Source organism: Corvus hawaiiensis, chromosome 1 (assembly GCF_020740725.1).
Source record: "Corvus hawaiiensis isolate bCorHaw1 chromosome 1, bCorHaw1.pri.cur, whole genome shotgun sequence".
NCBI lineage: Eukaryota > Metazoa > Chordata > Aves > Passeriformes > Corvidae > Corvus > Corvus hawaiiensis.
In genome coordinates, this window is record NC_063213.1 from 46267865 (window position 1) to 46295216 (window position 27352).

The 27352-nt window shown below is 46.5% G+C and overlaps 3 protein-coding genes across 3 annotated transcripts; all 3 read left to right on the top strand.

Annotated features, from left to right (window-relative positions):
• Positions 1-5900: 5900 nt before the first annotated feature.
• On the top strand, positions 5901-9669 carry HOXA10 (homeobox A10). Its single transcript, XM_048302858.1, has 2 exons — positions 5901-6743; positions 8159-9669. The coding sequence occupies exons 1-2, from the start codon at positions 5924-5926 to the stop codon at positions 8431-8433; spliced, it is 1095 nt and encodes a 364-aa protein (XP_048158815.1). The 5' UTR covers positions 5901-5923; the 3' UTR covers positions 8434-9669.
• A 5275-nt stretch (positions 9670-14944) lies between these two features.
• Positions 14945-18082, top strand: HOXA9 (homeobox A9). The gene is made up of 2 exons (XM_048302883.1): positions 14945-15586; positions 16714-18082. The coding sequence occupies exons 1-2, from the start codon at positions 15040-15042 to the stop codon at positions 16950-16952; spliced, it is 786 nt and encodes a 261-aa protein (XP_048158840.1). The 5' UTR covers positions 14945-15039; the 3' UTR covers positions 16953-18082.
• Positions 18083-23821: 5739 nt separating this feature from the next.
• Positions 23822-27255, top strand: HOXA7 (homeobox A7). The gene is made up of 2 exons (XM_048302963.1): positions 23822-24410; positions 25450-27255. The coding sequence occupies exons 1-2, from the start codon at positions 24035-24037 to the stop codon at positions 25731-25733; spliced, it is 660 nt and encodes a 219-aa protein (XP_048158920.1). The 5' UTR covers positions 23822-24034; the 3' UTR covers positions 25734-27255.
• The last annotated feature ends 97 nt before the right edge of the window (positions 27256-27352 follow it).

Here is a 27352-nt window from a genome sequence, read left to right on the forward strand (position 1 = left end):
AAATGTAGCATTGGAAATATTATGAAACTTGACATTTATGTGTGGAACAGTAGGTGTCTTCAATCAAATAGATCTATGGCAACACAGTCTGCAAATGACAGACAATTCTGACGATCTTATTAGTCTTGAACTGTAGTTTAGTTAGGGTCGTTTGGTAACTTTAAAGGGTAGTCTGCTTCCTTGCAGCTGGACACAGATCGTGGTAAACAACTTTTGACATACTTATGCTAAAAACTGTTCATGTGGTTGCATATTAAGTCAGTGTTCATGCAAGACCAGATTTAGATTTCGATTTTCTATCTTTCTTTCTTTCTTTCTTTCCTCCTTTCTTTCTTCCTTTCTTCCTTTCTTCCTTCCTTTCTTCCTTTCTTTCCTTTCTTTCTTTCTTTCTTTTTTTCTCTCTTTCTCTCCTTCTCTCTTTCTCTCTTTCTTTCTTTCTCTCTTTCTTTCTCTCTTTCTTTCTTTCTCTCTTTCTCTCTTTCTTTCTCTCTTTCTCTCTTTCTTTCTCTCTTTCTTTCTTTCTTTCTTTCTTTCTCTCTTTCTTTCTCTCTTTCTTTCTTTCTCTCTTTCTTTCTCTCTTTCTTTCTCTCTTTCTCTCTTTCTCTTTCTTTCTTTCTTTGCACATGTGCTGTAAACAAACAATAGTCACTCATTCCCGTGTGCTCAGGGCTGCTCTGGATTGTAGCTTTGAAACTCTATCCTCTCTACGAGTATCCCTAACTCCAGGTTACTTTTCATGCCCATAAAATTTTCACATGTTTTTCTTATGTCTCCATTTGAGAAGGGCGGGAGGGAAGGTGGTATTATATGGAGGAGATACTGGCTTGGCTACATATTTTAATACACATGTCTCTTAGGACAGAGTTTTAAATATCTGTCCGGAAAAATGAAAAGTATTATTTTGTCCTTTCTCTTCTATGTATATAATGCCATTTGCCTGCAGTATTTTTTTAACTGTGCTTCCAGGAAACTGTTGCAAGTGTAGTTAAAAGCACATGCTCAGTCGACAGAGAGCAGTTTTCAGATGATTATCGGAACCTATCGATTTCATCAAAGACGCTCCATTAAAAGCTCAGGGATGTTGATCCCTTTTGACTTCCCCTCAGCAATGCCAGGACGCGAGAAGCCACGTGAGAAGCAGGGAGATTTGAGGGTCCCTTTGCAACATTTCATTTTACACCAGTCAAGTTTAACTCCGCATATTTGATCAAATATTTATTTTCCCCCTTGTTGTTTCCCTGTCCCATTCAATACTTGGCTGAATAAATCAAAGGGACCCCAGCAGCAGTTAAAGCGCCCTCTGGTTACGAATTGTTTACTGACGGCCGCGGTCATAGGATAATATTTTAAAAAAACAAGCTTGTTTCTTACAATAACTGTTTATTATTTCACATTATTTGGGTTTGCATGTTTTGGAGGGAAGAGGGGAAGCCAGCTCAGTGTCTACACTGTGTTTAATTAATCGTTTACTCAACTTCAGCTCACATACCACATCCAAACCCCTGGGAGGCTTTTTCATAAGCTCACTGGGTTTGTGTTTTGTTGTCTTTTTTTTTTTTTTTTTTTTTTTTTTTTTTGGGGGGGGGGGGTGTCTCACAATCTTTTCATTAAATGCTCTGAAATCGAAACTTCTGGCCAACGTGTGTGTCTGAGAGCCAAGCTATACCACAACAACAACAAAAAAAGATATTTGTTTATGCATCCAGATCTTCTTTAAAGGGAAAACAGCTACAAAAAGGGAGAAGGGCTGCAGTTTCAAATGCTTAATAGAGCTGTGCGGCCCATCTCTCGCAATAGAAGGGGTACACTTAAAAGACAGACTTGGGTGTGCAATATTTTCCCCACACATATATAACCCGATACCGTTGTTACTTCTGCACGGTGTTTGGGGGTCTCCGAACAATGGAAAGCCCCGTTGCTTTCGTCAGTTGCGGAAAATGGCGAGGAAATAAAGCCCTAATGAATTGGTTTGGGTGTATTTTGTCCTGCCGCACACTAGAATTTGAAGCTTGTCAGAATTACTTGCAAAATATGTTCCTAATCCAAATAAGTAAAACGATACATGTATAATATGAAACACAGTTAGGAGAGCAAGCCTCTGGATGGCTGGAATAAAATTAAATCTCAGCCTAATTTTTAACAAGATAATCCGCCAAAACAAGCCAACCTCCCCAGCACCACCACCAGCGTGAAAGAATTTCTAGTAAAGATAAAATTAGTGGGGCCGTCATTTGTCACCTAACTTGGCACAGATGCAGTTTCTAAACCTCCTGTCTGAAATCCGCCTTCTTTGGAGCAAATCCAGAAAAAAAGGGGAAAAAAAAAAAAAAGAAAAGAGGAGTCTGGCACACACACACGTTCCAGGCAACTGACAGTTCCAATATTAAATAACTATAGTCTGATCGCATTAATTTTTGGAGCTGTATAAAAAGCAGTCCACGGCTGTATTCTCAGATAGGCGGCGCATGCACTCCTGCACAGACTGCAAGGCCGTTTACGTTTTCACAAATTGCAGCTTGCCCGTGTCTACAAATAAAAGCATATTTTAATTAGCTCGCAAAATGCGTCTCTGGATTAACAGCGCTGATCTTTTGGGTTATACGGGCCAATAATAAAAAGATAAATCACGGTTTAACACGATACGTTTTGAGATTTCCAGTCAGAGTTTGCTTAGGCTGAGCTGTCGGTTTTTATTTATTCCCTTTTTGTTTTTAATTTTAGTTCAACCAATAAAACGTCTTAACGACGCTATTAATGCATCTATTATATTTTTCTTAGATCAATAAAATTTTATTTTGATAGTATTGTCTATGTACGCCATGAATTTAGATTCTCCACGAAAGCACCTTCTCGCCGGCTTTGATATTTATCAGAATTTTATTTGCTCGGTTTTATAGACCCTCGGATAGCTTTACTTACAGAAGTAGAATTAAAAAGAAAGTAATTCTCGTCCCCTGGCGTCTACAATATTCTTTAAAATTTCTTTTAAATAGGGGTTAAGTTCCAAGGGACACATTGTTAAGCACTGGTAATGCAGTAGCTACACTCAGCGCATGCCAAATTAGCTCAGTTTAGTCAGAATTGACCATTATCTTTTATAGTTACGAATCAAGTGAACATTATTAGTTTTACTTCACTGGGTTTGATGATGCTGGTTATTATTTGCCTTGGCCTTGTTAGCGATTAAAGAAAGCAGAGATAATGCAACGCCGAGCTGAGTTCATGATCTAGACGGAGTCGGTGCCTTGACCATCAAACCGGCACCGTTTCCTGCGGTCAACACAGCACCCCACGGCAGCTCCCGGAGGACCTGACACGGGGCTGGGGTAGCCCACTGCTACAAAACCTAAACAGGGAAGCTAAAGAAAACCTCCTAAAATTCTCACCGGCCTCTGTGCCTTTTGTCTGATTCCCTTGCATTAGATCGCACAGGGAGGAGAAGCCTCTTCGATGCACTTCCAGACATTTTATTCCGGCTGACGAGAATTGCAGCATACTTTTTATAGTACTTTCCTTCACTTTAATCCAATTTTTAAAAGGGAGCTGCTTATTTTAAAAACAGCTTTGGAAGGATTTCAAGCATTTCTCCTCGGTTCCGTATGGCTTTTAGATTTGCAATCCGTTTCTATTTAATTTGGCAAATGCAAAATAAACATACCGCAAGAGCGGACTTCCCCGGAGTAATTTTTATACCTGACTTGTGTAGAGAAATGTATTTGGAAGGCGGCGCTGGGGCTCACGTTTCTTTTCATTTAGATCTGTATTTATGAAGCTAAGCCTATTGATAATAGCCTTCCTGTATACCAGCCAATAAACCGGTTCCTTATGCGGTATTAATTTTGTTAGTAATGATATGGCCCTCATAGGAATCTGATAAGACTTCGGCCATCGCACATTAACACATCCGAAGTTAGTCGGGTTGGGAAAATACAATGTTACAGGAGGAAATGTGGGAAGGAAAAAAACCTCGAAGGGTTTCTATAGGGTGGGAGATCTGCCCCTGCCACCGCATCCCACGGGCCTGTCAGAAAGAAATCGTACTGTGATGCTCGCCCCATCACGTTGGAAAAAATGAGGCGCCTTTCCACAGAGATTTTATGGGTGTTTCAAAGTTGCAGCATCCCCTGCCTGCCCTAGTGCTTCCCGGAGCGCTGAGGGAGTCTGGGGAGGGCCCCGCGGCAAGGGACACTGCCCTCCTGCCGCAAGGAGGGATTTCTCCAAGGGAATGTCACTCTGTGGAAAAAAAACTTTACCCCGTGGCAGGCAAACACTGCCGGACAAGACCACGTGGGTCTTGACAGATCCGTGGGGTGAGGGGGAAAAAGTGCTCCCTGGGGGTTTTGAAGGCCGAGGAGAGGGCCCGGGGAATTCGGGGCGCCGCGCCCGCCCCGGCACCACCCTTCCCGGCAGGCAGCGGCCCCATCACCGCCGCCAGTGCCCTCCCGGACACGGCAGCCGTGTGCCCGGCAGCACCTCTCGTCCCGGGCAGTGATGACGCCCGGTCGGCAGCCGCTCTCACCCGCCCGGCCAGCTGGAAGCGGAAAGCGGTCGACGGCTGCTTCTCCAGGCGGTGTGCGTGGAGAGGAGCGAGTGATGCTCCTCAGGGGTGGGCAGCGTGAAATGGGCAGCCTCAGGCTTCCTTGAACTAAAGTGCCCTTAGTTCCGCGGGCCAGGCAGTAAGGCGACTTCAAAATGGCATAAGCGGGAGATGATGGAAGTGAAAGCAAGTCCTCATTAAGCATTTCATTACGAAATCTATCTGTCTCTCTGTCTGCGTCCCTGCCTGTCTGCTATCTGTCTGCTACCTCCGCCACAATTACATATTGACTGGGCTGGACTGTCTAGTAGCTCGGTATTTATCTAGCTACTCTTATTTCTATTATTTAGTACATTGCTTAACGGAGACGATGCTTTTGAAGAGGCAAAAAGTGAAAAGACCCAAATGGAGCGGGAGGGAGGGGAGATATAAAAATGATCGTCCAAATATAAACACATCAATAAACATGGTGCACAGCATCCTGCGAGGATCCATTTGAACTGCTCGAGTCTGGATTCTTTCTGTGACATATGTCTGGCTTTATATTTTAAATGGTAATCAGACCTCAGGAAGAATCTAGCGTTAACTAAAGCATTAGAAGCTGCAACCGCACAATCAATCCTCCCAGAGTGGCATTGCTCCCTAAGAGATTCCTCAGCGCAGCGGCGAGCATTTTATCTCCAGGAAAATTAAGCCCAGCCTGGCGTCGTGGCGGTGATGTTAGGCTGCAAGCAGCCCCCTTCCTCGGTAGTTTAACGCGGAAGGCACCAGGCCCCTTTACGGTTTCCAATGATCCGTGATAAACAATAACACGTCTTTTATTTCTTAAAAAAACGAGACAATCAAATAAAATGAGCAAAGGCTGAGCATAAAACACCGGGCGAGCCGTGGCTTTATTAATTTCGTGTGACACATAGGCTGTACAGGGAGGTGAGCAGGCATTGCTGCTGGAAAGCCCAACCACGGGGAGAGAGGAGCGATAGTAAAAGCTTCATCTGGACACTGCTTCAGCCTAGGTATAATAAACATCAGGACCGCCGGGCTATTTTATAGCGGTGCGTGTGATAAGAGGGGAGCAAAACTTGGAGCCAGTACCAGCACAGCCCTCTCCTTTCCTTTCCCCTTCCCCTTCCCGGGAGCGCGGCTCCCGCCTGGACGCAGGCGCTCGTCCATGTGGTCGAAGCGCGCGCCTGTGTGTATGGAAATCCATATTACACATTAATATACATCTATCTTCCAAATTCAGAGGTCGACCTGAGAGCAGCTCTGTGCATACGAAACCAGACGGGGAGGGGTTGCTGGGGAGGCCCGGGCTTCCATTGGCTGCAGGCGCCTGCCGTGGTGCGGGGGTATCTCTCATCATATTCAGCATGTTTTGCACAAGAAATGTCAGCCAGAAAGGGCTATCTGCTCCCTTCGCCAAATTATTCCACAACAATGTCATGCTCCGAGAGCCCGGCTGCAAACTCTTTTTTGGTAGACTCCCTGATCAGCTCGGGCAGAGGGGAAGCGGCGGGAGCAGGAGGCGGAGGCGGAGGCGGAGGCGGCTACTATCCCAACAGTGGTATCTACCTGCCACAGGCGTCCGATCTGTCCTACGGGCTGCAAAGCTGCGGACTTTTCCCCGTTCTGAGCAAACGCAATGAAGGTACTTCTCAAAGCATGGTCCCCAGCTCGCACTCCTACGTGTCAGGGATGGAAGTGTGGCTAGATCCCCCCCGGTCCTGTCGCATGGAAGAGCCGGAGAGCCAGCAGGCCACCTCGTGCTCCTTCGCTCCAAGCATTAAGGAGGAGAGTTCCTACTGCCTCTATGACTCAGAGAAATGCCCCAAGAGCTCGGCCGCCACAGACCTCGCTCCCTTCCCCCGGCTGAATGCCGAGGTCAGCCCAGCCAGCAGCGGCGGCGGGGTCCCCGTCCCGGGCTACTTCCGCCTCTCCCAGGCTTATGGCACTTCCAAGAACTACGGCGCGGGGCCAGCCGGGGCTGCCCCTTTCCCTCCGCAGCCCCCCGGCCGCTTCCAGACGCCTCCATCTTTGCCTCCCGTCCCGGACGCGGGGAGGAAGGAGGATGAGGAACGCTCCCCAAGCCCCTTGGCGTGCGTCTCCCAGAGGGAGGACGAGACTCAGGCTTCATCTTCCACCGCAGAGGAGCTCTCTCCAGCTCCGTCAGAGAGCAGCAAAGCTTCTCCCGAGAAAGAGCCTGTAGGTAAGCGAATGATGATGGTGATGGTGGTAGTGATGATTAAAGAGAAAGAAAAAAAAAAAAGAAAGAAAAAAAATAGTCGTTGAGGATCATAGCGGCATTGAGATGCGAAAGGAGGATCCCAGCTGCCCCGCGGGGCTGCCAAGAAGCGCTGCTCAGACTGACCTTCTGAACTTTGTAATATTCGGGCATGGGGTTGCCGTAAAAATTAATGTCCGTCCTGTAGTTTAAAACCCTTAGAGCCTCTGCTATGGGCAACTTTAGCATGCATGCTGCTTAAACATATAGAAAAACAAGATCAATCTCTCCCCCGTGATGTGAAGGTGCCTACCAGATAACAGAGATATTTGTAAAGCATCCAAAATAAGCAATAGGCAGTGCCAATAAATAAACCTATTAACGCGGTAAGTTATATTTTACGATCCAGAATGCTTTTCGGAATAACAGCCGCGCTGAAATGTGCCATCTATGAGCTGCTATCAAATTAGACTGATGAATGCACAGCGAATATCCTTCAGCATCTACACTAGATAACAGAGATGTTATTTATACATTTCCTTATATATTTCCCTTTCGGGCACCCATGGCAAAAAATAACTCCCCTTCTTCGGACGGCAGACTTTTCAGGAGCTTCTCTCCGTCCGCATTTCAGACGCCCTGTTATTCCTTTCAGGCGACCCGTTGGAAAATAGTATTTAAAGAAAAGGGGGGGAAAAAAGGGTCAGCGAAAAACCATTAGAGAGCCAACCCCAAACCACTAACCACTCTGAGCCATCAAGGGATTGGTGTTACCTCTTTCCCAGCCAGTTCCACTGATAGAAATCACCTCGAAACTTTTTTATTATTGTTATGACTCTATTTTTTCTTCCCCAAAATGGTTGGAAAAGAGAAGGCCATGGCGAAACTCTCCGGAAAGGCAGGGGTGAAGGCAGGGAGGCTCCAGCTCCCCAGCTCACCTTGTTTTCCACCTCCGTAGCAGACTCACAAAGTCCGGATCCGGAGGCTTTGTTTTTTTGGAAGCAGGTGCTTGCGGGGAAGGAAATAAGACTGCAGGCCCTTCACCAGCTGCCACCAGTACCAGAGGGCTCGGAATGGCCGACAGGGAGAGGGTAGGAGCTCGTTTTGGAGGGTCGGAGATGAACTACAATCTGGGGCACGCTGCCCCGCCAGAGGCTGTCCGGAGGTTTTTTGAGCAGTGGCAGTTCTTACCCGGACATACCCAAAATCTTTGGGAAACCGTTTTGAAGCTCTCGGTTCTCTCAAGGATACCCCACATTCCAACTCTCTGCAGCTGGCGGAGTGAGCCCACCGCACACACAGACACAGACACACGCACAGATGCTCCTTCCACCCTCTCCCCCACAGCTCTTTGCCTCCTACCCGATGGTAACGTCCATTTTTTACTTTCTCAAAACTAGGCAATTCAAAAGGAGAAAATGCAGCAAACTGGCTCACGGCAAAAAGTGGCAGAAAGAAACGATGCCCCTATACCAAGCATCAAACTCTCGAGCTGGAAAAGGAGTTTCTATTCAATATGTACCTGACTCGTGAGCGTCGCCTAGAGATCAGCCGCACAGTCCACCTCACAGACAGACAAGTTAAAATCTGGTTTCAGAACCGCAGAATGAAACTGAAGAAAATGAACAGAGAGAATAGGATTCGGGAGCTCACAGCCAACTTTAATTTCTCTTGATGAACCTATAAACACATCTTTATGGTTTAAAGAGCCAGTATCATTTTCCTAGGCTGTATTCATCCGCACCTGTATGGATTAACGATTTTAGGCGCTCTCAATATGTCCTTAACCTCTTAAGAGCTACTTTGAAGGGTGGGCTGACTAAAGTCAAGCTAAAGCACAAAATGCCGTGTGTGAACCTCCCCTCTTCCTTCAGCCTTTCCCGGGGCTAATTTGTTCCTCTAAGCTTTGAAACACAAAAATACCATTTCAGAACCTGAAAATATGTTTTCCCCCATCTGTCTCTCTGAAAAGTAAACAATCTCGGCTAAAGGTACATTCTTTTAAAATATAAGTGCTGTAACTTGGACTGTATGTAGCTGCACAATGAAGAATTTAAGCGTTGCCATATTTCTATATATTGGAAGCTTTCCCCTTCTCTGTTTGCCGTTTCTCCCCCTCCCCCTTTTTTCCTTCGAAAAGCAGGACTTAAAATAATGAAATGCAGGCATCCTTTAAAGGAGTTTCTCGGGAACGGGTGTTAGGAGTGATTTTCTTTTCTTTTTTTCTTTTTTTGTTTTTTTTTTTACACTTTACCATAGAAGTCAATATTACAGCTTTAAATTTGGCCAGGAAAATGAAATATCTTCTCTTTAAAGGTATAAAAGATTTCGTTTTACTCATGGACTAAATTATTACACTTACCTCTGAATTCCTCTCGCTGGTTGTAGATATTTACTTAATGTAGTTTTGCTTAAATATGTGAATTTGGTGATTTTCTTTTGTGTCTATATATAACGTTACCATTGGTAACGCATGACAAGCACACAGAAATTCCCCCTTGAGAAGAAAATAGTCACTTTTTTCCTCACTAATTTCACTGAAAAGTATATATCCTGAACATCAGATGGACTTTCTGAGCCAGAGTCTGAGATTGCGAGGGAGAATATGTTCGCCTTCCTTTATACTGTGAAGTTACATGCATTAAAGGGTCAAACATATAGGTGAAAAAATTTTAAAAGTTTAAAAAAAAGAAAGAAGGGGAAAAGCTATAAATACAGATATGAATAAATGTCTATTATTATTAAAATGCCGATACTGTTTTAAGCAAATGCATTTTATCGTTATTATAAATGTTAGTTCTAGCTATATCTAGTTCTTACCTTAAATCGGAATAAATTAATATTGTTGTAATGCTGCTGTGCGTGAAAAAGACGATGTTTATGTTCTCATAGAAGAATAAAAAAAACGTGGAATGAATCCTTTTAATTTTACCTCTTTTTGTGACTGTTTATCCTCAGGTTCTACTTTATGTCTTCGAGAACTTTTACAACAGGAATAGTTGCCTAAACCCCCTGCAATTACTTTAGGAATCTATTTAAATATTACCTAGACGGTCGTAATTTGTCTGGGCCATATAGCGATGGTGCTCTAAGGTTTGTCGGCTTTTGTTCAGTTTTATGACTTGCTAGTATATCTGGATTGTTGCTGTCTTGAACGAGTGGTTTCAGTTGACTGAGGAACTGCATAGACTGAGGAAGCAAATTACTATTTCTTGAGAGTAGGGAAAAGATATATTTCTTCTTTTTTTTTTTTTTTTTTTTTTTTTTTTTTTTTTTTTTTGTTAATCGAACACCTACAAGTGTGCAGAGATCTTTAACTCCAGAGGACGTTGACAAAATTCTAGCTTTATCTCAGGGCCGAGAAGAAATCGTAAAGGTGAGCTCATGGGGAGGGGGGGGAACCCAGCCTCGCCTCCCTGCTAGCGGGCCCCTCCAGACAAGACTATTCCCTACCTGGCTGCATGTGGAAGGGCTTATTTCACACAGGCTGCCTTTTTTTTTTTTCTTTTTCCCCGCATCCTCTCTTCCCTGCTGCATGTTTAGCTAATAGAGTCTTGCACAAAGGGAAGGCAAAAGGAAGGCTGGAAGAAAAGGGACAGCTAATGCTTCCTTGCAAGGGTATATGTATGCCGGGAGGAGGGGGGGGACAGACTTTGAACCCGGGCTTCTTGGGAGCCGTTAGCTTTTCGTGATGTAACATTGTCGTGCACGGCCCTTTTTTCCCCGATTACATCTGCATGGAAAGGCGAAAGCTGCCCGCGCGCGCGTGTGTGGGTGGTTGTTATTATATTTTACTCTTGTTTTCATTAACCCACCCGAGGCTGGCCGGGGGGCGCGGAGGGGCGCCGGCGGGGTGGGCGGGAGGGCGAGAGGGATGTTTTAGTCACGTTTCTGGTTTTATTTTCGTAGCGGGATCCTTGCGTTAAGGACCACGGCAATGGGGAAAGTAATAATTAGCGCCTGAGAACTGCTCTGTGGTTTAGGTAGTTTCATGTTGTTGGGGCTCCACCTTTCTCTCTACAGCACGAAACTGCCTTAATTACTTCAGTTGATATCATCACCAGGTATGCTTGGTGCGAGGGTCCTTTCTGCCCGAAGAAATCTTAGCGCGAAGTGAACTGTAGGCGTCAAGTCCCAATGCCATTGTTTCCCATCTGCAGCGGAGCCTCCTTTGATTCCTCAGATAAACACGGCAGCCGAGGGGGGAAGCTTGACAAGTTCTTCAAGGTTAGCTAGCTCCTAAGCGAGTCTCTACCTGCTTGCGGGTTTTTAATATATCTCGTTGGCTGCATTCAAGGTCAGGTGCGTTTTTGCATTCCGCTCGGCGTGGGTCGAGCTCGGGGGGCCGGGGGGAGGTGGGTGGCTGTTTTATTTTTCAATCTGGATTTATTAAAAACCAAGAGACCTGAAAGCGTGCCTGGGGGAGGGGGTGGGGAGAGATCAAATCTGCCTGCCCCGCTCCAGGCGTCATCAAAAACAAGGGCCCGGAGCGCAGCGCCCGCGGCCGGGTGAACCCACTCGCGGCGGGGGTGCCCAGCCCCGCCGGCGGCTCTCGGCTCCCCTGGTGGGGTGGCTGGGGCTGCCGGAGCCTGGCGCAGGGCTCCGCTGGCTCCGTGCCTCCGCCGTCGGGCCCGCTACCCCGGGGCAGCCCGGGGCGCCGGCTGCCCCGCGGCCCGCAAGGCCTCGGTTACGATCACGATTGCCGTGCGGTCTCTCCGCGGCGGCGGAACGGGCAACAGCGACCTCTCCGGGCCCGCTGCAGTCGCCGCCACCGCCGCCTTTTGTGTTCGCAGCGCGACCGCGGGCAATGGGCGGGCTCCCGCCGGGCCCTCCGCCGGCAGCCAGCGCCGGCGCGGCCGCGGAACGGGGCACCTTTGGCGGAGGAAAGCAGGGCGGGGAAAAGGACAGAAAACGCACTCGTTGCTCATTTATTTCTATTTATTTTTTAGCGGTCATGATTAATTTTGTCTAAAAAAAATAATAGTAAAACCTAAAAACTTTTTCGAAACTTCGGGCTGGGCAGCAGGAGCTCGGATGAGTTTGGATAGCGGATTTCAGCCATCCTTAGAAAAGCAGACATCCCCGGCTGGGGCAGGAGCAGAGCTCTGCATTGCAGTCAAATTTAAGAGCTTGTGTTTGCCTCTACACACGAGGCCTGACGGGCTATCTGCAGGGTCTGTGTACATTTCGGGGAGTGTATTTACAGTGCCTATGTCTGTGCGTGCCTGTATGGCGTCTTTTGCCTCTGCCCTTTTGATTCCCAGTTGAATCGCCTCATCCTGATTTTGGACGATTTCTTTTAAAGTCTGAATAATTTTTTCTCTTCGCTGTGCCAAAACCCCTCCGTACCTTCGTACCACCACCGGTTCCGTGAGAGAGGTCTACAGCGGCAGGAAACCCTGGGGAAAGGCGATCCTGAACTTCCCGTTCGGGAGAGATCGCCAACACCCGCGAATTCCTGCCCCGCTCCCGCGTAGGCTCCGCGCCTCCGCCTCCGTGGTGCGTGGCTAATGAAGCAGGGCTTGCAGATGCCCCCCCGCTTAAAAACCGACGGGATTCTTCCTGATGCAGCCGGGGGTCGGAGCTAGCGGAATGGGAGCTCTGCTTATTCAGTTATGTTGGGATGGAGGAGAGAGAGTATTTTTATTGGGACATGATCGCTCCAGCAGTGCTTCGTTCCTGGGAATTCTGGTTTCATACAGCATTTTTAAGTGAATGTCTGTTTCTGCCCTGTCTGGGGTCTTTTGCCCCCGAAGGTGTAAGTCACCAAAACCCTAAGTCATTTGCAAAGTAAATTGACGAAGCGAAATCGCCTTCGTGGCTCGTATGAAAAAGGTATTTTGGGTGAAAATGGATCTAAAACAGCGATAAAAGAGTCGAATATCCCAGCGTTATTATCAGCAACGTGACCGCGTGAAAAATGTCTAATTTTTTGCTATATTTCACCTCTTGCTTTCTGTACAACCTCTCCTGCCACTTGGATGCTGGCAGTGAACAAATGCGGAATTTTACAGGGGAAATAAAAATGCAGTCACGTTCTTTTAAACGCTATTGTTATTGTTATTCATTTGCTATTAGTTTTGGTGAGGAACCAAAAAAATAAAACCCGCTGCTGAAGTTGAGAATCCAAATTCGAATATAAACATCCAGGACTCCTGCAGCTAAGATTATTTTTTCTGAATGGAAAAAGGAAGTTCTACAATCACATTTCACCACAGCTGACTCTTAATAATAAATACAAATGACGTGGAGTTCCGTCTTTCCAGGAAAGACATACAATTATTTTTTTCTATTACGGACCGTCTATACAATGGGGGGAAAAAAAACCCGAGAGAGCTTTATTTGCATTTTTAAAATTGTTAGAAAATAACGGGCCCCTTGTTTATTGAGATCTTGCAACTGATCCACAATTTTCAAACTCTAATGGGGGATAATAGTTTCATTATGGGCCTTTGTAATTTTGAATGTGGGAGACAGCGGTGTTAAAATAGGACCTCTATAAGATTTCGGATTAAACTGTTGAGAAGACATGAAAAGAAAAAGAGAGAAGGAGACCGAGAGAGAGAGGGAGAGAGACAGCCCACATAGCGATGTAAAACTAATTAGAACCACATTTTCGCATGCACAATATTTACACGCGATTTTAATCATTACTCAGTCGTCCCTACCATTTGCTGGGCTCTATTTTTAATACAAGGTATTTCGAGTAAATTGAGCCTCTCATGGAGATTTTTTGTGCCCCCTGCATCTTAGTGACCGCGCTCCTTCGCCAGCCACGGGGATAAACAGCGTGAATGTCCGCCAGGGAGAAACCAGGGAGTCGCAAGCATGTTTGCCAAGCGCTCAGCCACGACTTTAATTCCTAACACTGGACTTGGATCTGGCCGCCTCTTACTTTCCCCCGCGCACCCTCCCCTCCTTCTGCGGAGGATTGTAACCCTCCGCTCGGCTTCCGATGCCGCTAGCGTGTGTCCTGCAGTCACAGGAGGTGCCAGCAAATAAATAACTATATTTGCACATAAATTTGATTCACCAGAATGCGGGACGGCCGACTGCGAACGCCCCTTTGATAGCCGCCTGGAGAAGCAGGGTGCCTTTCGGCAGAGGGGAGACGGGGCATTTTCTCCCGTTTCCCCCCGCTGCTTGCCTGCATAGTTGAAGAATTAATTGTGGTGATAAATACCGCTGCCCGGCTCTGCCCGCACTCCTTCCCTCCCGGCCAGGACGGCGGCTCCGCTCCGCTCTGCTGCGGCCGCTGCCGCCCCGCCGCCCAGCCCCGGCTCCTCTCCCCGGCCTGGCGAGGGGGTCCCCGGTCCAAGGGCAGAGGCGGCGGGGAGGACGAGGAGGGTGTTTCGGTCACTGCCGCGCCATGCCCGGCGGGGTGGGCTGGTGAAGTGCACTTTGGTGCGGGCCAGGCTAAATACCGAGCCAGCGCCTGCCCCTGTCCTTCTCCGGCCGGGCGGGGAGGGCCGGCTTTGCGCCGGGATTTCGGAAAGGGGATACGTTGAGTTTGACTTTCCCCTGCCAGCTCTGAGCCGAACGGAACGGTATTATTTACAGTGGGTTCCCAAACTAAACACAATAGTATAATTTAACCTTTCCAAGCACTCGTAAATTTTTACTGCTGTGAAACACAGCGATGCAAATGAGCGCGCTCATAGTTACTGACTTAATAACAACCCCGTGGCTCCCGAAACAATAACTCCTTATGAAATATAATAAATGTATATTTAAATACAGTATACCGCAACTACTATTTTACTCTTTTTATTGCTTCAGTTATTGTATCATTTTATGTGAAGGTCTCCGATCACAAGGGTGGTGGGATTTTTTTTCACGGAGAACACGACCCACTGATGGGATGATTAATTATGATATAAAATAGTCCGCTTGAATGAAAAAAAAAAAAAAAAAAAGAGAGAAAGAGAGAGGGAGAGAGAGAGAGAAAGAGGGAAGGGGGGGCTGTAATACGGAATCTGATCTTTTAATCTCAGTTGGCCGCAATTAAAACAAACCCCGCCGTATAACTCAAATATCCCTTTGCATAAAAACATATGGCCTCGCTATAAAAATTATGGCTGGAAAACACTGACCCATTAATAGCCCGCGGACTGATTTATACTTTATTGTTCTGCTCCCCCGCCACGTGACAGGCGCAGCCAATGGGCGCCTGCGCTGCCTTCAACTTATTACTGACTCTACTTCTCCGCCAGCACCAAGTTGTTACGTGAAACCCGCAGCCCCGAACCGCGGCGGGTCCGCCGCCGCCCGCCTGCCCGCCATGTCGGCTCCCGGGACCCTCAGCAATTACTACGTGGACTCCTTCCTGGTGCCGGAGGGGGACGAGCTGGCGGCGCCCCGCTACGCCCCCGCCCCGCTGGGGCCGCCGCCGCGGCCGGCGGCGCTGGCCGAGCACCCCGAGCTGGCCCCCTGCAGCTTCCAGCCCAAGGCGCCCGTCTTCGGCCCCCCCTGGAGCCCCGCGCACCCCGCCGGCGCCAGCGGCGTCCCCGCCGTCTACCACCCCTACGCGCACCACCAGGCGCCCGTGGCACCGCCCGACGGCAGGTACATGCGTTCGTGGCTTGAGCCTGTGCCGGGCTCCTTGTCTTTCCCCGGGTTACCTACCAGCAGGCATTACGGCATTAAACCTGAACCGCTGGCGGCCAGGAGGGCTGACTGTACCACGTTTGACACTCACACTTTGTCTCTCTCTGATTATGCTTGTGGTTCTCCTCCAGTTGATAGGGATAAGCAAAGCCACGAAGGCGCATTCTCTGAAAGCAATGGAGAAAGTGAGGCAAACGGAGAGAAACCGCAGATCGATCCAAGTAAGTGGGACGGCAAGGGTAATGGACTTAAGGGCTCTGCGCCGGCCGCGGGGAGGTGTCGAGGCGCTGGGGCTAATTACGCGGCCGAGCACCGGCCGCTACCGCCGCCGCTGCGCCAGCCTGCCGGGGTCTGCCATCTGCAAAAGCCAGAGCTGCCTTTCTCAGGCTCGAACGGGATCTCGTACGGCTTTGGCTTTCCGGGCTGAAAGGAAAACAAAAACCCACCCTACAACTGCAACTTAAACAAACATTAAAAAAAAAAAAAAAGAAAAAGGAGAGAGAGAGAGAGAGAAATGCAATAGCCGCCTATCCCCGCTCCTGCCACCCCAGCAAACTCAGCAGGACGTGCTCACATCCTCCTGCCTCGCCGCGCTCCCAGGCGTGGGCAGACGCCAGGGAGAAGGGTGCCTAGAAAGCACTGGATGTGAATCTGATCTTTTTTGAGACGGCTCTCAGGCCAGGGCGGTTATTGCTGGGCTGAGAACAGAAACCTCGCCGTTGACTTGGTTCCTCCCCTCCCCCCTTCGTCTCCTCGGTGGAAAACCCCGGGCTGGATGCTCCCAGGACTACGAGACTGGTGGCAGAGTGCCTCGGGATTACTATCGCGATTAACGCCGTGCGAATAAGGGTCCTAAGAGGGCGAGGGTTTAATTATGCCGGCTGTAGACTACTTCTCCATCTCCCTGGGTCTTGCCAGGGATGACACCGGAGAACGTAGAAATTAAAAAGAGAAACAATTTCGATGACATGTTGACCTGGCTGGTCACTCCCCGGGCTGGCAGTTTGAGGTGTGGGGTGGCCAGGAAGGAGGGAGGGAGCTAGAGAGAGAGGAAGAGAGAGGAGGAGAAAGTATTTTAAAACTGTATGCTACAAACAATAAAAAAGGCGAGGGGAGGCGGGGGTAACGGGGCTTTGCCGCGTGTGGTTGCGTGTGAGCTCCCCATGTGTCTGTATTTTGGAGTCCATTGTGCCTCACGATCCTCTGTGCCTGGGGAAATGAGAGCCACGTCCTAAACACGAATACCGGGACACCTGATCGGCTGTTTCTGCGTGGATTTCCCTCCCAGCCCCCTCCCTCCACACCCCACCCTCCCCCTCAGCCTGAACTTCTGTTGTTTTCGTTGTAGATAATCCAGCTGCAAACTGGCTCCACGCAAGGTCCACCAGGAAAAAGCGATGCCCTTACACCAAGCATCAGACATTGGAACTGGAGAAGGAGTTTCTGTTCAATATGTATCTCACTAGGGACCGTAGATACGAGGTGGCCAGACTCCTCAATTTAACAGAGAGACAAGTGAAAATCTGGTTTCAGAACAGGAGGATGAAAATGAAGAAAATCAACAAAGATCGAGCGAAGGACGAATGATGGCGACACGTGGGTTAAATTGAAAATGCATAAAGTAAAAGGAAAAAAAAAAGAAAAAAGTTAAAACAAAAAAATCATCCCCTCGAGCCCTGCCATGCAATGCATCTGGGTCCAGGCCTCATTTTTTCCCTTGGCAAATTCTGATTATGATTGTACAATGATAGTCACAGAGGCCAGATTGCCAGGAGAGGTACAGTAAGACTTTTAATTTTCTAATAGGAAAGAAAAAGGGGGCATTAGCACGAAAAGGCTGTTTAACTGGCTTGTATAAATCTACCTGTTTCTTCACTTATGGAAAGAGAAAAAAAAAGAAAAAAACTACCTTTTCATAATGCACAACTATTTACGGACTGTATAGTTTAGTCTACGTAGTTAATTTTATTCGCTCTTTGCGTGGCAGAGAGATCTCTGCTCTAATACTTGAACACTGTGTTTTATTGTGGTAATTATGTTTGTGACTCAATTTATGTGCTTGGGTGCTGTACCGGATGTAATGGTGTAAGCTAGAATTCAATTTGAACTCAGGTTGTTTATTATAAAAATTGCATAGAGTATAGCTCTGTAGTGTATTAAGTCTTTTCTGTATAATTAGACAGTTAACCTTTGATTGTAAAATATATATATTATATATCCCAATGCAAAATAATAAAATAAAGGTAGAAAAAAATTCGTTCGGGATGTCTGGGAATTACGGTTCTCAAAATATGAAGCAAGTCATTTTAGTATGCACAGTTGATATATATATAGTACTGTCTTCGTCGGTTGTATATATAATCTATATATTAAAAAAAAGTAAATAAACAGACTAGCTTAAATATTGTTTTTGCACCAGTGAGCAGTTAGCAGATTTCGGAGCTATACGTATATGTGAAAAGGGTAACTACCTATGGTTTATGTTTGAATTTTAATCGAATGATTTGATGGTTATTGTAATGAAGGTTAATTTTATTGATAATAAATTATACATTATAAAAACCTACATTTGGTTATTGTAAATTTGTATCAATTTAAAAAATAAATCTGGGAAGTTATGTTGATGCAGAACGTACACTGTCTATTTTGAAATAGTTACCTCATGGCCTACTGACCAAATCGTTGTGTTGAAATGATATTTAACTTTTTGCAAAATAAAATATATTGATTCTTTTATATTTTGTGATGTTTTAGCATTATTGAGGAGAGGTTCTTCCACAGCACACTGAATCTCGCCAGCAGATGTGGCAGGGCTAGGGCAGCTGCAGAGGTGAGGCAAGGAGTGGTATTATTTTCGAGCCAAGGCAAACCCACGGTTTTATAAACGCAGCCCCCAGGTGATGGAAATTTGGGCTTGTGTTCATCCTAAATGGACAGATTCAGGTCCTAAATGCCATAGCTTCTCTGAGGGTAGGCATCCTTCCCCCCTTCCGGATAAGATTTGGTAAGCCGGTGCTTAGCAGTGTGCGGAGGAAGCCCCTTGGATGGCAGCGGGGCACGGTGCCGAGCTAACGCCGTTTTAATAAAATTCGCCGGCGGGGCGGGGGAACTAGGACCAAACCAAAATGTCCGACGTTCTTCAGTGCGGACAATAATGTAAATCAGCTCAGACAGCGACATTTAAACTGAGATTGTTAATTAGCCTCCACCAGAAAATGTCCAGCACTAAGTGTGCTCCCACAACCCTTGTGAGAAGGCTCGCCTTACCAGGGCGTTAATTTCAAATTCCCTGCTAGAGATAATTGTCCATGCAAAATATGTTATTTCAAACGTCATCCACTTTTTTCCTTCCCTTGCCTTCACTTTTGGGGTTTTTTTTTGTTCCCCCCCCCCCCCCCCCAAAATGTCCCGTGGCAAAAAATACAACCCATTGCATTTTACTAGCGCCTCAGATGATATATGTATTTATAGATAGATATAGATACAGATAAAATTTTACTGACAATTATGGTAGAATTTATGGTGTCCATTTTAGTCGCTGATTTAGCCGAAGGAAAGCGGTGGGCTGGCAGCAGTCTACAGCAGAGAAGACAAAATAGTATTTATTTTTAAAAAGAGAAGGATGGTTTCTTTGGAGTGAAAGATTTCCATACACCCCCTCCCCATTCCACCTACCCCTCCCCCGCCGCCCCAAGCCAAACCAAGCTCAGCAACAAAAGAAAATAGCGAAGTCTATGAGCTTGCTCAAATTTACCCTTGTTTTGGGCGGACATCTTACTGCTCAGAGTGGATATCCTCCATAACATGAATCGCAGCACAGCTCTGCACCACACCGACCCTTGTTTGCAAATATGGCGAATAACAATAAAATCCTTCTTGTTTTACGAAGGTACCCTTACATATATATATGTATATATATACTTAAAGCAAAATAAGACGGAACACGCTTATGGTCTTGGCAGAAGTTGTTGTTAGGAAAATTCAGAGCCATACTACAGTGCAATAAAAGAAAATGACTGCTGTAACCGTTTATGGGGTGTAAAACGCTGCAGGGCTAAAGACAAAACTTAGGGAGCCGGCAAGAAGTTTACAGATGTGCAGAACGGCGGGAGGAAAAAAAATGCTTTCGACTTCACCTTAAAAAAAAAAAAAAAAAAGGAAATAAATCCGAGGTAAGATTTGATGAGTTCTAATTAGCAAAAGGGAGCTCGTTCTGGCGTGCACACACACAAAAAGCCCCTAATTGATCCCTGAGCCAGTATTTGGGGATGCTGGGACGCCCTCTGTTGTTGCAGACAGAGGCAACTTCAAAGAATCAGCATTAAGAGTGTGTAATAAATGACGGGTCTGCAAACTGTCTGGAATTCGGCTCTTAATGAGTTTACAACTGTCCAGCCACAATTAAGATTTTCTACAAAAGCCTTTTCATTTGTTTTGTCTGGCTGTTTTAGATAAAGCGGGAGAGCGGAAATAACAACCTTTTATTGGCCTTCCCGTGCTTAAATCCAGGCTGGGAGGTGGACATTTATCTTGCCAGGGGCTGGCGGGCAGAGGCGCGGGCTCCGGCGGGCCGGGCCGGGCGGCGGCGGGGCGGCCGTGGCGGCCGAGCGGCGGCAGGTGGCGCTGTGAGCCCGCGGAACAGCGCCCGGCCGCCCTCCGCCATCAAGCGCTCGGCCGCCTCCCCGACAGCTCCTAAAATGTCGACTTTATGGGAGCATAACCGTGCTTGGAAGCGCTGGGTTGGTTTTAACAAAGGCCGATAGGTTTGAGGGTGTTTTTACCCCTCTTATCCTCGAGTTTTTTCCCACCTTATCCGGCCGACCGGGCGCCGTCAGGGTGGCATTTACCGCCTGGCCACGCTCAGTGCACTCGTGGCAAAAGTAAAGCTTGATCTGCACCAGGGACACGCTGTTCATTTATTATTCTCAAAATACCGAGACATTTCCTACTATGTGATAGAGACGGATGGAGCCCTGGCACCGAACTGCCAGCTCCTCTTTCTTTCCCTTGCCCCAAAGGTTTGCTCTTCCCTGGTTAAGCTCTGAGCCTGCAAACAGGGTATCCTGATTTCCCAAAAGGCTGGTGTGAAATGAAGTATTGTGAGAAAGGGGGAATTGAAGGGTTCGAGCAGGATGTAACAGAGTCTCCCCGGCTCAGCCCGGGAGGAGAACGCCCAAAGAGCTTCACCTTTGGAGATCTGGGGCTAGCCGACGAATTTTCCAATGCCCTTGTCCGCTCCGCGTGGCTGAGACACAGCCGTGCGGGGAACCGGCAGTGCCGCAAAAATCTCGTTTGAAAATTATTTACCGGCGGCTAAAATTCTTCAACAGCTGTCTTTGATACAAATAAAAAGCCTTGCTTGTGTCCGAAGCAATTTCAGCTCTGTGGGACCCGTTGTGATTATATTACACAGATGTGAAAAGGCTGATGCTCTGCAAACTTGACGTGTCTCTCAAAGTCATTCCTAACTTGTTCTCGCCGTCTATTTTGTTTCCTCGAATGGTTTTCCTTTCTTTTTTCTTTTTTTTTTTTTTTTTTTTTGACGCTTTGCTTTTGTTGGCTTCCACGTCTTGAGAATGAGGCTTAGTGTGGAGTTGTGGAATATTTTCAGATGCCAATTGCCAAAAGAGACGGGGAAAAAAAGTAATTGGAAGGAAAATAAATGCAGGAGGAAAGGAAGCATAAAATATGGGCTGGAGTATAAACGTTTTATTTTGTAAGTTTAAGCCAGACAACTAAACAAATCGCTGCATAGTATTCCATAACAGAACTACTTTCTCTGCATCTTACTTACATTTCCTTAAATCAAAGCCAATCTCTTTATATCGAAATTCAGCACAGGGAAAGAATGCACTGAGCTAGTTTTTCCCCGCACTGATTCAAAGATTTAATTCTTTCTAGGGATAAAGACTAACAGCCACTCCCTGCTTTCTAACAAGAGCCTTCCTATCAAATGTTTGCCTACATTGGCAGTGCTAAACTTATTATGATTAATTATTTTTTCCTTGGGCAGTAAAATTACACTGAAATTTGAAAGTGTTTATGCATCGTCATACTAAGTAATAACTTGGCGCAGCACGTTCCATTATAATCGTGGATAAATTACGGCGAGAACAGATTCCAAACCAACAAAATCATCTCTAGTATGAACCACATCAAGATACTGCTTAGTACACAAGCCATAATCATGTAGTGCTCCCAGGTCGCTTATAACTTACGAGCACCGTTTTATCACTACGTTTTACTTCCCGGAAAAGCTCAGCGGCAAAGAGGTGTAGTCCAGAGTTTACAAGGAAAAAAAATTACAATTAATCCCTCATAGACGACTATTTTTAAAGCGTGTGAGAATATAGCCATGACCAAAAACTTGAAATCTGCTCCTGTTCACCCTTTCTCCGATTGGAAAAAAAAAAAATTCAAATGAAAAGCGTGTTTACAGGCGCGGGAATCTAACCTGATCTTGTAAGCGACAAAACGAGATATTTCAGAGGGTGTTTCAGAAGCAGCGTTATGCCTAACTCGCAGAGGTGGGGGAAGTCAACAAGGTGGCGGGGATCCATGTCTAGGGGTCCTTCTAGCATTTATTCAGTGAAGGCTTTTTGATAAATCTAAAGGGCTGGCAGGGAAAAAAAAAAGCTGAAAGCAAAATACATTTTTAAAAACCGTGGCGGCGATAAGAACACGTAAGGAAAGAAAAAAAACACATAAACGTGCAAATTGTAGAGAATCAGAGAGCTCGAAATACAACCACCCAGACAATCTATTCGGTCCTACACTATTCATATTTAAGTCTAGTCATTGGTTATATTTGCTATTTCTTTCTTCTTGCATCTTGCTATGTTGTCACCAGAAGAGCAATTTATTGGTCTAATGTCATCTACTCCAGCCTCTTTGATCTTCTTGGTCGTCGTCTTGTTTGCATCGCATTCGTTTAAGTTCTTGGGCCTCTATTCCTTTCCAGCAACCTCTTCTGCCGGCGTGTTCCCACACCGTGATTGCGACCGCAGGGATATTGTTTAATATTGGTGAATTGGAAGAAATAACCGAAGGGGCTCTTTCGGCGGCTTCTCCCTTATGCCTGCGAATAATAACTGCGTTTTCACATACTTAACACTTGGCAAACATTTACATGCATCCGCCACATCTGGATGCTCTGAAGCACCAGTATCTCAGGGATCTGGCTTTCAAGAATTGACTTGCTTCTGTCAGTAACCTGTATTCATGGGGCTGCAATAACCACGCATAAAGGGTGCCAAAGGGTGCGCGGGTGTGTGTGCGGGTATGTGTTGGAGGTGTGTAGGGGGGCAGAGGGTGCTCCACTTTTACAAAAAATAAAGTTTAGGGTCCGTGCGAAATATCGCCAAGAACAATTTTAACTGGTGAGAAAGTCTTTGTACAAGGGGCACCAAACTATAATTGAAAGGAGAATTTCCGGGGCAATTCCATTGTGCTTCTTCCAGTTTATGATGTGCAATACAGGCAGGCAGTAAAAGCTGTCTTTACCAGGACTCCCTGTCTGAGGGAAGGAAACTCATTTTACGATCCGTTTAAAGGAAGGGCACGGAGCAGCATCCTCAATGGAGAGCCATTCGCATTGTTGGGGAGCCCAGTGTTTAGAAAGGCAGCCACTCTCCCCGTCATCCGCGCGTACCGCTGCTGCCTCACGCTCTGGACTGCAAGGTATGTAGGGCGGAAAGGTAACTCGGGCAGTAAACAGGCGGCGGCAATTTGAAGCCATTTGTAGGCGATTTCTTCAACTCTGGAGTTTCAGTTTATTCTGTTTTTTCTTCTTGAGAAGTTCAGAAAGTTGAACCCTCAATTTTTAAAATTCTTTTTGCCATTATTTTTGGTGGGTGGTGGTTTTTTTTGGTGTGTTCTATTGCTGGGTGGGAGTTTTTTGTTTGGTTGGATGTCGTTGTTTGTTTGGGGGGTTGGTTTTTGTTTTGTTTGGGTTGTTTTTCTCCTTTCCCCGGGGAGGGTGACTGTGATTTTTTTTTTCCCCCGGTGCTGACTGCTAGAGAGTGCCTTGATTTCCAAGGCTCGGCACCCCTCGGGACCAGAGGGGGGTGCCCTCGCAAACCCTGTTGCAGGGTTACCTCCTGATTCTTTCCATTACGAGAAAACAACGCGGGGGGAATGAGCCACCCCCTTTAAACTTGATATAGATACATATACACACACATAGACATATATATTTAAAATTTTTAAATTTGATTTGTCGCAACGCCCCCCGGTCCATCAGCGACCACGCGGGGTGCGCGCGTCCCCAGGGGCCGAGGGGCCGGCCCGGGCGGCGGCTGGAGGGCGGCTGGAGGGCGCTGTCGGGCGCGGCGGCAGCGGCGGGAGCAGCGGCGGGAGCAGCGGCGGGAGCAGCGGCGGCAGCGGCAGCGGCGGCGGCAGCGGCGGCAGCGGCAGCGGCAGCAGCAGCGGCAACGGCAGCAGCCCCAGCCCGTCCATGGCCGGGCACCGTCGGGCCCCGGCCGGCACCACCTGTGAGGCGGGCGGGGATTGGCGGGCGGCGTCACATGACCGGTCACGTGCTCCGGGCAGCTCAGTCCAAAAGAAAATGGGGTTTGGTGTAAATCTGGGGGTGTAATGTTATCATATATCACGCTACCTCGTAAAACCGACACTGAAGCCTGCCGGACAACAAATCACAGGTCAAAATTATGAGCTCTTCGTATTATGTGAATGCGCTTTTTAGCAAATATACGGCGGGGGCTTCTCTTTTCCAAAATGCGGAGCCTACTTCTTGCTCCTTTGCAAGCAACTCCCAGAGAAGCGGCTATGGACCAGGCGCGGGTGCCTTCGCCTCCTCCATGCCCGGCTTGTACAATGTGAACAGTACCATATATCAAAGCCCGTTCTCTTCCGGATACAGCCTGGGCTCTGATGCCTACAACCTGCATTGTTCCTCTTTTGATCAGAACATTCCCGTCCTCTGCAATGAGCTAACCAAACCCAGCTGTGAGAAAGCGGAGGAAAGCAACCTGCACAACCAGGCTGAGCCTAATTTCCGGATATATCCCTGGATGAGGTCTTCAGGTAGGGGCGAGCGGAGAGGGCTCGGAGCCGTGGCAGTCAGGCAAAGCGTGTCGCCAGGATTACTGTCAGCACAGCCTTTATGGTTTTAATTATAGCCGAGGCGCCATTGCGTAGAAAGCCCGTGGCATTGTATGTAAATGAGTATCATAAAACTTTTTATTGCCCAATTAATGGGTTCTAGCCTCGTAAATTTATTTAACTCCATTTGCTATGGAATTTTAGCACTGAGTTGATTTGCGCTGTTTGCTACTAAAAAGCGGAGAGTTGGCTGCGGGCTCCCAGAGCCCCCGCGGGTAAGCGTCTCCCCTGCCCTGCTGTCGAAGTTGGGAAAAAAAATCCCGCTCGCTGGGGAAGGCGGAGGGGACAGGGGCGTTTAGGACCGAGGGACGGCATACTGAGGACTTTGCCAGCCCGCGTTGCCGAGACGTGCCACTCTCGTCCCCCCCTGCCCTTTCCACGGAGATAAGGATCTATAGAAATGTACTAAACAGGAAAACGGAGGGGGGAGGGGGGGCTGGGGGACGAGAGTCTGTGTGAAAAAGGAGAGCTCTCTTCTGGAGCTAAATGCTATGTATTGTTTACGATCCAGGCGGGATGGGGGGGGGTGGGGGGGGAGCCCACGACATTAAAATAAAATAAATACAGCCCAGCCTTCCAGCTTTTTATTTCCCCTTGTGAAACGTGAAAGTCTGGAAGGTTTTAGGGAAATACATCGCCTGGGGGAAAAGTTCCTCCTCTCAAAAGCAATTTCCTCCCCCACCTCCTCTCCTGAATGCTTTCTCTTCACTTTTTCTAGGTCTCGAGCAACTTAATTTTTGCCCTGCCTGAGCAGGGCAGGTCGTGTGGTTGAAATGTCTTTGTTAGGGCAAAGTGTGGGGGCGGGTGGAAGTCGAAGAAGGGGATCGTTCAGTCTGGCTCGGCCACTTTTTTGTTTGTTTATTTATTTATTCATTAAAAACATCAACAAGAAAAATAAAAAGAGAAAACTTTCCACTTCTCTTCTTGTCTAACTCCTGGCCGTGTGTTTGCCTGTTTTCAGGTCCAGATAGGAAGCGAGGGCGCCAGACCTACACCCGCTACCAGACCCTGGAGCTGGAGAAGGAATTCCACTTCAATCGTTATCTGACTCGGCGGCGAAGGATAGAGATCGCCCATGCCCTCTGCCTGACGGAGAGGCAGATCAAAATCTGGTTCCAAAACCGGAGGATGAAGTGGAAGAAGGAGCACAAGGAGGAGAGCTCCAGCACCCCGGCTCCCAACGAGCCCACGTCAGCAGCAGCTTCTGTCGAGAAAGTGGAAGAAGACGAAGAGGAGGAGGACTAAGAAGTCCCACTCAAGGAAGTGATCTCTTAGAATAGTGTATGCACATGACAGTTGGAAAAGCTCCCTTTAAAGGAAAAAAAAAAAAGAAAAAGAGAGACTTACTGTTTTTATTAAAAAAAAAAATCAGTTCCCTTTAATAATCATCTTGAAAGCGAGCATTTGCAAACATGAAAACATTTCTTGGGTTGGTTTTCCAGCCTTCTCTCCACTCTCCCATACTCCCCAAACCTGCCCTATGCCGAACCTTTCGGTAATATTTCCTAAGAGCATCTTACAATCAGTTTGGTTTTTTTCTTCATTAACCCAAACCTGGGTGGGCTTCTTCAGGGGACATTTCAGTGGGAGAACTGCTGCTTGCACAGATAGTAAACCGTGACCTTCCGAAGTAACTACCTGACTCAATAGTCCCAATCATGTGTAAGGGGAAAAGTGCATTAGGCTGACATTAAGAAAAACTACCTAATTTTGAATAAGTAGCTCTGCACTTCTCTTTTTGTTTTCTTTTTTTTTTTTATTGTTGTTAGAAAAGTATCATAAGTAATAGCTACACTAACAAAAGGTTAAAACAGCAAGTAAGGGGGAAAAAATGTTCCACAAACCACTACACTCTACAGCAATTATTTGTACTACCTATTTTCCAGACTACCTACCTATATATCTTGCTCTGCCTACCTATCTTCGAAAGTATACTGTATTTTAGTAGTCAAAAGGATGTTACAAGATTACTAATGTGAATCGCAAAATGCTTTTAGACATGTAAGTGTAGTAATTCGAAAAGCACGCATCAATAGCTTTGGTATAGAATTTGGTACCGAAAAGTCTGAATATATTTAAATTTAAAATAATATATTTATTCCAAAGCAATTATAAATGAAAACCATATGCTGCAATATATCTTTGTTCTCGATTCTTTGCTATTCTGAGAGAGGAAGCAAACACACGCCAATATTGTACAAAGCGGTTTAATATCTCCCGTTGGCTTCTACCTTCGGCTGCTTCTGCTAAAGGCCGTTTTCTTATTCTACATTGATCTTACTTAATACAGCGGAAAGTGTTCTTTGAAAAGTGAATTTAAATGATCATGTAACCACCTTAAAAAAAAAAAAATCCACAAACTGTTTGTCCTGATTATCTGAACGTGTTAATATGTAATACCATGAATTTTCCTACAATAGCAGATATTGTAATTTTTTTGTCATTTATATTCGTCTTGAACCTCATTTGTAAGATCATGTCATAAATTCGGAAGTATGTAATTAATTTGGAAAGTTTGTAGCATGATGTATTGTTAAGAACTCTGTATAAATCCGTCTTGAAGGTTTGGCTAAAGTTAATTCACAAATTGTATGTTACAATGTGTTTCGATGTGTTCGTTGTGAACATTTGGATATGCCGTGTAAGTATTGGAAGTGGGAAAAAAATGTCTGTGAACTCTCTTTGGAAGTGATACCGTGTTCAACTATCTCCCACGATAAATGTGTTTTATGTTACACAGAAAATAAATATGCTTGTTGACAATGAATTGTGTTTCTTTATTAAGGAACCAGTTCGAGGGAAGCATAAAAAAATATATTACACAGTCAAATAAAGAAATTAGACCCTCTAAACATTTTTTTTGT